The following is a 9,131-nucleotide window of genomic DNA, read 5'->3' on the forward strand; positions in this document are numbered from 1 at the left end:
TTATGCGAGTGTGCAGAACCTTTAATACACTGAAATGACTTTACATGGAAAAGTGCAAATAAATAAATCACTCAGATTTTCTTATTTTGAAAGAGTTTGTAAATGTTCCAGTATCTATGATACATCACACTGAAATAACGTCAGCTTTATGGTAAAGATGATCAACCTCCTCCAACTACTTCATGGCTAAATCTGTTATTAGTGATCAGCAAATTTCTGTCGTAAACAAAAACAGAAGTAAGAATGAGTGCAGACACGTCCTCAGTCTTGCACAATGAGACTTCAGTTGCCTGCATGACGCACAAAACATAATTTGACATTTTGACACTGCTACTAGATTATCAGTGTTACATCAAAAACATGATCGTCAAACAGTCTCATAATCTCTGCATATGAGAACACAGATGTGACAACTGGACACGACAAACACCGAGAGCTGTTTGTGTAGTTAACACCGTGACAAGATATGTGTTGAGCTGTTACATTAAGAGATTACTGTTTTATTGGGTAGAAGGAGAGGAACATCATTTCATGCCCCAGGATATTTTTACTTGTCTGTGGAGAAAGCTCTCTTCATTAGTGGAGGAGGGGTCTTTCCTGCTTCATACAGAGACTCAGGAGGAGGGGAGCTCAGGCAGCACCAGTCTGGGATGCGTCCTGTCTGGTTGTAATAATCCCGGGACACTGACCTGCTGCCCAGGATGTCCTGAAGGGCCCCAAAGATGGCACCTGTTGAGCAGAGGACAACACTTAAGCCAGGCTACGGTTGAAGATTTCCTATAATCCATATTCAACTCTTTGTGCTGACAGACTTGTCAGCCGGGATTTTCCCATATTTTTCTTGCTGTTGTCATCGTCTCTGTACTGGCTTCTTTAATTTTTGGATCTGGAACAGGGGTGGAAACTGTGGAACATGCATCTTAAGGCTAGATTAGGGTCTGACTGAAGGTATACATGCAGTAGTAATTTAAATTTAAGTAATAAAACAGCCAAACTACATACATGTATTAGTATTTACATGTATATTAAAAGCCCTCTTTTAGTATGACTAAAACAATAATTCTATGTATTCATGTAAAATGACAGAATGTTGGATTAACAAATGATTTAAGAGAGAGATCTTATGGAGAATGTGTTGATATGAAGACATCTTTTCTTTTTTCAAACTTAAAAGCTTCAAATGCCGAGTACTGAAATAAAGTCACATATCTAACCTCCGAGCCAGGCAGTGCAGTTGGGTTTGGCAGGTGGAGCATGTATGCGGAAGCTCTTGCTGGCCAGCACGTTGCTGTACTTGGGCTTCTCCACCAGGAGGCGTATTTCTGCCAGCAGGCGGTGCAGGAAGCCAGGCAGCATGGCCGTGCCCCCAATCACTATCAGGTTCTCAGAGAGCACTTTACGGGTGTCGATGGGGCACTAAAGACAAACATAAACATTTTCACCAAATTAAATCGCCTGCATAGGTGCCACCTTTTATATTCAGGAGGTGGATCTGCTTTTTATGTGCTCATGCTCTTGTGTCAGGGGAACAATGAAAAGATATTCGATTTATTTATTTAAATTTTTCACACCATCGTTCTATATCAATAACATTTCAGACAATCATCGGCCACTTCTTTCAGCCATTATATCTGTGCTGTGGGGGGAAAGGATGTGACAGGAGAACAGCACTTTGTGGTTAACAGGACAGGAGCAGACTAAAGAAAATTGTGATGGATGAAAGTGGCTGTGTAACATTTTACTGCAGTGCTGTTTTACTCTGTGTGTGGAGCCAATTCCCTGAGGGAGCTGCTGGGTTTCAGTACAACCCGGGTAGAATACTGCACGAGTAGCACTTTAAACATGCTGCTGTTTCAGTCACACTCTGAGGCAGAAGGTGTAACATCTGCTGCTGCTGCAGCTGCTGAACTTTTTAAGATTAATTAGGCTGTTGTGCGCTGACGTCACCTCCCCTGCATTAAGCAGCTCAGGTAAACACAATGGTTGCAAGTGACCGTTCTTTAATGTAATATTTTCCCCTTCAGAAAAACCCAAGACAGAATGAATGACTTTTCTCTACCTTGACGAGAGCGTCGAGCATCAGAGATGCCACGCTCTTCTCCTCATTGTCCTGTTCAAACAGGATTTCCATCACTGAGTCCCTAAATACAGGAGAAGACACATTAATTAAAAAAAACAAGCAAAATCACGTGGACATTTCTCGAGATATGTTGGGGGTTTTTTAGCTTTCAAAGAAAATGCGGAAAAACAAGAAACAGAGAGCACATATTCGGATGAACTACCTGATTGAACCTTTGACGTGCATGATTTTCTGCCCATCCAGAGGATAGTCAACATCTGGTGGAGGAGCTGGACGCTGTGAACACGTCAGAGCAGAAAGAAGTCTTACAGCAATGCATAACTTCATATAAACATGCATTTACAGACTGAAAATAACCAAAGAACCTGTGGACAAACTACATGTAACCTCACCTCTGCTGTACCGTCCAGGTTAAATTTGGCCTCTTGGATCTTGAGGCCTCTCTGCAGGTCACTGACAAAACACGTTCTCACTACAGCAAACAACAATATATATTGTATCAAATTACATGTATAATAAGGTTAATCAAGTTAATCTAATAACCACAAGTTGTGTTAAAGTCCGATCATAAATTTAAGGGTTAAGATACTAACTGCACATTAGCCCTAAATAAAATATTTAATTATGTAATGGGTTGTTCTACCAGCCCAGTGCAAGTAAATTATGTATTTAATTCACAAATAAACCATTTGAACTGAATCATAAAATTAAAGTAACAACTCTCAGATGTTGCTCCTACTCACAGGAACATTTAATTCAAACCATTAAGCCACTGTTTAGTGCAACCCAGAGGATTTTCGACATGAATTAAACAAGACTAAATATAAACCTATTCTTGTGTCACAATAAAGAGCCGCTGCTTACAAATAGAGAGAAAAACTAGAATAGGCCGCCCCACTATCCCAAAGGTGTGAAGTGTGTTCTACTTTTATAGAGTAGTCGGAGTCTCAACATTGGTTTTCTTTTAAAATGTGGCATTTCTTTGTGAAAAACACCTTCTGTGATCTCTCAAAAGAGTAAAGCAAGAGGTGCAAATCATGAAGACAAAAACAACTCAGTCGAACTCACCTTTTATGTCCTCCACAGTCTCCTCTGGGATGGTCCCTGAGAAGACAGATTCAAGTATTGTTTGGCCAAATCCACCATTTCCCACGCTTTTACTTTCAAGTGAGATTTATTATAAGATCTGCGCTTGGAAAAAAGTATTAGCTGACACTGCAGCAAAGGGTAAGTTATGGAACTCAGTATAAAACAAATATAGGCCGCAGAAACCATCATTCTCCAATGACTTTTGTCTTCACTTCTTAGATGATTATGACTCTAAATATAACAATATCGGAATCATGTTAAATTAAGAGATCTCAGCACTTTATGTTTTCACTTTATTTGTGTTTCTGCTTAAAGCAGAAACAGAAATCTTTTAACAGTCCAGTCTAGTGAGTCAGACTGCTGTCGATCTTAATTATTGATGTATGTACAAGCAGCTTCTCTGCTGCAGCTGTTGATCACACAGCTTAATTCACACAAATGTCACACAGAAGCAAGTTCCTCTTTGAATGCATTATAGTTCAAAGCCATTACACTGTTATATTTCCTGAAAAAGCAAATCAGCAGTCCATACCAGAGTTAGACGTTTAGCCACTAAAAAGAAAGAGACAGATGGTGCATGGTGCGTTTTGTAATTACCAATGACAGCTGGCACACTCTGCCCAGTGGTAGTGTCTGTGTCCACGGTGCACTGCTCCACAAGAAGTCCATCTAATTCGCTACAATACAGACGTGCAGTTATGGGACAAAAGGACGCACACAAAAAAGCCTTTTGCAGTCATGGCACTTTCAATGAAAGTGTAGAATAAATAAATTGTTGTAGCGCGCACACACCAGCAAAGTCACACTCTCCTCTTCAGTGTGTTAGAGGTACTTACTTATGGATGGATTTCCCCCCCAAAGGCAAAGCCTCCCAAGCTGGCAGAATAGGAGTACACTCATAAACCTGATGTCACAGTTAAGGTTAGATACAGACCTCAAAGTAGGTGTCGATAAACAACCTGATAAATGTCTTTTTAAAAGATACAAATGCAGAAATACCACCATAACTTATAAGAATACATCAGTGATTTACCAATAGTAAGACAGCTATTTGTGTACACAGAGCAGATTTACATTGGGTCCCTTTAATCTATTACACTTTGCATCATTTAAAAATGTGAAAAAAGAAAGTAGGTAATTCAGCAACCACTAACCTAATATATGCAGTTGTTGACCTCAATACCTGAGTAAAAAAAGTTGGAACTAATGTGCTTAATGAGAATCTTTGACAGCCTTGGACTTTAACAATCAACCCCCTTGGACTAATGACTACCTTGCTATCTACCATGAAACATAAGTACATTTTTTGTACTCCCTAAAATGACAATATACAATTCTGTTGCCAAAAGTCAGAGATTTAAAGGATACAGGCAGCACCAAAGTCTCAGTGTAGCCACAGTCCATCACCAGGCCAGAGTTGAGGCCTAACGTCATGATGGCCATCAGGTGACTTGGAGCAAAAAGTACAGAGGGCACCTGTGGAAAAACCATCAGACACATAAAACACACATTAAACATCAGAACATTCACTACAAACGATAGTTTCCTCTTATCATTAGAAAAGTGTGGTAAAGGTCCACATCTACTGACAGAATGGAAACATTTAGAATAGCATTTTTTATAGTTCATTATAAAATAATGATAAAATATATACATTTTTTCGATATAGTCAATCTTGTGCTTCTATGATACAGTCCTTGTATTTCAGTTTTCTCCAGTCTTTGATGTTGTCAGTCCACATTGTTCTTCGTCTCCCTCATCCTATTCTACCATTTATCTTTCCTTCCATGGTGTGGTCAAAGTATGCACATTTTTGCTTTTTATTGGTAATGAGCTGTGATCTTATTGTTTTCATCTTCTCTTTTTTTAGAAATATGTTTGTTTAGTGCTCATTCCAAGATTTTTTTAGCATCTTCTGTATAGCCACATTTTAAAGGCCTCAAGTTTGCTTGCATTATTGTCCAAGTTTCTGCACCTGTATAGAGGTGATGATTAGATGTAGCATTTTGCTATGTGTGATTTTACATTCATGCTGATCTTTCGTGATGTTAAAACTGCTGACAGCTCTTGTAATTCTGATTCTTCTTTTAATTTCATCATCACACTCATAGCCAAGGTATATCACGCTGTTGGTCTGTTGGATTGACTTGGCACTGTTTTTTCCTGCTTACTGCCATTATTTTTGTTGTTGAATAATGTTAATTTCCATAACATACATGTCTTGTAGGTATTGTGTTTATTCAATTTCACATGTGTTACCTCAAACTGTTTGAAGAAAACCTTGGTGAGAGTCTCCCTGAAGTGAGAAGGGCACAGGAGGGACTCGATGATGACCACTCTTCTGTCGCGAGGGTTCACCAGCAGGTGTCTGAGACAAACAGAGATACATTTTCAAATTTTTACGAAACTACAATAATTTGTGTATTATTACGGCATTGGCACACAGTAAGTGTTTAGAGCTACAATGGTTAAGTTGTTCCCCACCTGATATAGTAACATACAAACAGTGCTTTGTCTACAATGAATGACTAATGCAGCAGAGTCTCACCTGAAGTATAGTATATGGATAAACTCTTTGAGTATGACGTAAAGCTCCTCTGTGTTGATGTTGTACTGAACAACCTTGATGGCCTTAAAACGAGAACATAACACATTAACATTTACTTATGAACGTTCTACATTTACTGATGACGTTCATTAAAGGAGAGCAATGTCTCACCTGTTGCTGTCCCGGTTTCCGGATCTCACTCGGAATTATGAACCTGGGCCCCGTTTCCCCTGCAAAGCCACATCTGCAAAGAAATGACACCGTCAGCTGAGCTGAGAACATGCAGAATATAAGATTTATACTACTGAATGTTGTGTAGCTAAACTGCGTTAAATCTGCAACCTTTTCAAAGTCCTGGAACATATTATATTATAATGTTAGTGGAATGAACACAAAAACAGCAATTATAAATGTGATGCACACCAACATCGCTACCCTTTTTTAAGACCTATTTTTAGTGCTGTAAAAAAGTTAAGCACAAGCAGCACATAATTATTTCATATAAGCTTCATATAAATATGTAAGTATGAATAACTGGTCTGTGTCAAACATCATGTGAAGACAACTGTAGACAAAGACATCATTATTAAAAGTAAGAGGAGAAAACTGTCCTCTGGATCGTCATGTGACTCAGGGCAGTTTCAATGTTTACTAGATAACATATTTGAATAGAAAATGTATCAAGAGACACATTTTAACAAACAAACATATAAACTGGCAGCAGAATTGTAATCAGACTTTCATTGAGGCATGAAGAGTATATAACTAGAAATGTACTCACTACTCAGTGGGGGTGTTCAAATTGTTTTTAAATGTAGGGCTGCAACAATCAGCCGGTTATTAATTGATTACAAATGTAATCTTTAATTTTTGTAATGATAATTCCAGATAGTCAAACGTATGATAAGACACTCCTGCCCCTGAGTAGAGTTGATCTTATTTGCTAAAATTCCGTGTTAGCACTAAGATGACATTACTGACGTCTCTAGTTAGCACTGACCGTGTGGCTAAGGAGCTAACACAGTTAAAATATTATTATTATTATTATTTACAAAATCCCAGCATTTTCGTCATTGTCAGTCATCATTATGTTATGTGTTCGTCCTTTAGTGTCAGTTCACCAGGAGCTGAGAAAATACATATAGCTGTGTTAGCATTTTTGTGCTAACCAACAACAACAATACGTGCTAACGACTGACACTCACTTTGTATATGCTGCTCCTAAATCGATGACGATTGCAGTCTTCTCCCCTCCGCTTCCTAAACCATCAAATAAGGGCATTTTTTATAAATATGTTCGCCTTTGGGCGAAAATAACGTATGTGTCAAATCAACGCTAGCAGCCGCAAATCTGCATCCTATTGAAAATCTGTTGACTTCCTGTTGGGCTGGGTTGGGTCTTCAGAGAGCAATGACGTCACGTATAGTTGCCTGATCAAAAATGACAAGCAAATGTGTCATTCATTTTGTTAAACAAAAATAACAACAGATCAAGTCCCATACTGACTCTATATGTGATATCTAAAGCAACATATAAATTAAAAAATGTTACTGCGGAAAGGAGTGCCTTTCTGGTGGAGAGAATTGATGCCCTTGCAACTCTATGTGTGTCCTTCCAATCAAAAAAGGTTATGAAGTTCCCAACATGACAGTGTCCCAAAGGGTGTACTTAGAAAGAAGAAGAAGGAAATGATATTCAGTACTGTATAGAAAATACCCATCTCTGTGATAGACAGTGATGCTGTGGTGTAAAGGATATCCCTGTACAGCACACACAGGCAACATAAGGCCCTGGGGACGGGTTCAGCCTGAAAACCAGTTTTGTCATTATTTATTCATAGAATTTTTACTTTTAAAATGCAAATGCTAAATGTTGCATATAAAGATGATGCATTTAATGGTTATTATTTCTTTAAAACCTTTTATTTGTGGCCCTTAGCTTGCTTAATTTATGTCAGTGTGGCCCTCCTCAAAAATGTTGCCCACCCCAGCTGTGTAGGTACAGATGTGTGAGAATGCGGGAAATTATTTATTAGTGCCCTTCCAAATGTCTGTGCATGCCCCTGCAACAGATACTTAAACAAATCTGACTAGGTACATTTAATATAAGTCAACATTTAGATAAATCACACCAATTCATATGCAATTTCCATCTGATTTAAAGTATCAAGTCCCCTATTTTCCTTTTTTAGTCAGGGAACTTTTTCATCAATGTAGTCTCTTACAATGTGTGTACACTAATTGTTAAAATGTACTGCATTATATAAAATTAATTTCAGGTTTTTTAACCACACTGGGCTATATTGTGCTGTGTTCTGCACACAGGAGTATTTAAGATGTTTAAGTTATCTGACATAAAAAAAACATTTCTTTCAAATAATTATTGTTTCTCTTATTAGCAATAATAATAAGCTTAGGTCTAACATAAGGAGTGAAATAGAGGAGGAGGTAGTCCAACTGCTGTCAAAACAAAGAAAAGGAGAGTTCTTCTAAAAAAAAAACATAACATGCTGCTGATGTAACCTCATTGTACCACCACAGGAGGTCACTGGAACTTTTTCAGTATGTTTTTGCCATGTTGTCCATAAAACTAATTCACCTGCCCTCATAACCCAGTTTTCCTGGTACAAAAAAAGTAATATTATTAGAGTTACAGTTCTGTCAGACTATTACTTCAATATCCTTCCACTGTTTTCCCACTATCTTGCAGATAATCTTAGACACTAATGTGTCAGAGTTGACTTGCTGGGGAGGATGTCTGGAAGAAGCACACACTTTACATAACACAGCTGTGCAGACATGCTCTATTTGTAATGTAACCTAAAAAGATTCCACTCTGCACAAATCTGATCTTTCAAAGACATAAAAATGTAAGACATTTACTCCGTGAACGAACGACGACAACTCAAATAAAAATAAAAATGTATATTTTACATCAGTATTTGTTTGTTTAGTGCCACAAAGGACAAGCAGATAATAAACAATTAATTGACACATACATACATGTTTAGGATTTATTTTTGCATATTTTAATTATTAATCCTGCAACATTATTTATGCTCACACTTAACAATAAGTTGTGAAAAAAATGTATCTAGTCATTAAGTAATTAACTATAACTATAGGGATGGCACGATACCACTTTTCCGTTTTGATACCGATATCACAAACTGGAATATTTACCGATACCAGTCCGATACAGTCATTTTACACCTTTTCAATTATGAAGCTGTTAACTTCACATTTGTCCTGATGTATTTCAAGTTATTTCAAAGACATAAGTCTCCAACTGTTTAACAAATATTCTGCTGTCATAACGAAGAAGAAGAAATAAACAGCTCGCAACGTGACTCAGCTAAAATGCTGTTGCTGATTTCAACTTAAAACAGTCATGCGATAAACATGCGATATATA

The 9,131-nt window shown here is 37.8% G+C and overlaps 1 protein-coding gene across 1 annotated transcript; it reads right to left on the reverse strand.

The window, feature by feature from the left end:
* actr10 (actin related protein 10) lies at positions 1–7,105 on the reverse strand. Its single transcript, XM_058612569.1, has 13 exons — positions 6,923–7,105; positions 5,889–5,961; positions 5,718–5,800; positions 5,429–5,537; positions 4,538–4,645; positions 4,006–4,073; positions 3,767–3,846; positions 3,149–3,184; positions 2,473–2,552; positions 2,283–2,356; positions 2,060–2,141; positions 1,215–1,416; positions 1–729 (listed from the first exon to the last, which is right to left on the reverse strand). Exons 1-13 carry the CDS (start codon positions 6,997–6,999, stop codon positions 548–550), a joined length of 1,254 nt encoding a protein of 417 aa, XP_058468552.1. The 5' UTR covers positions 7,000–7,105; the 3' UTR covers positions 1–547.
* Positions 7,106–9,131: the final 2,026 nt, after the last annotated feature.

This window comes from Solea solea, chromosome 17 (assembly GCF_958295425.1).
Source record: "Solea solea chromosome 17, fSolSol10.1, whole genome shotgun sequence".
NCBI classification, from domain to species: domain Eukaryota; kingdom Metazoa; phylum Chordata; class Actinopteri; order Pleuronectiformes; family Soleidae; genus Solea; species Solea solea.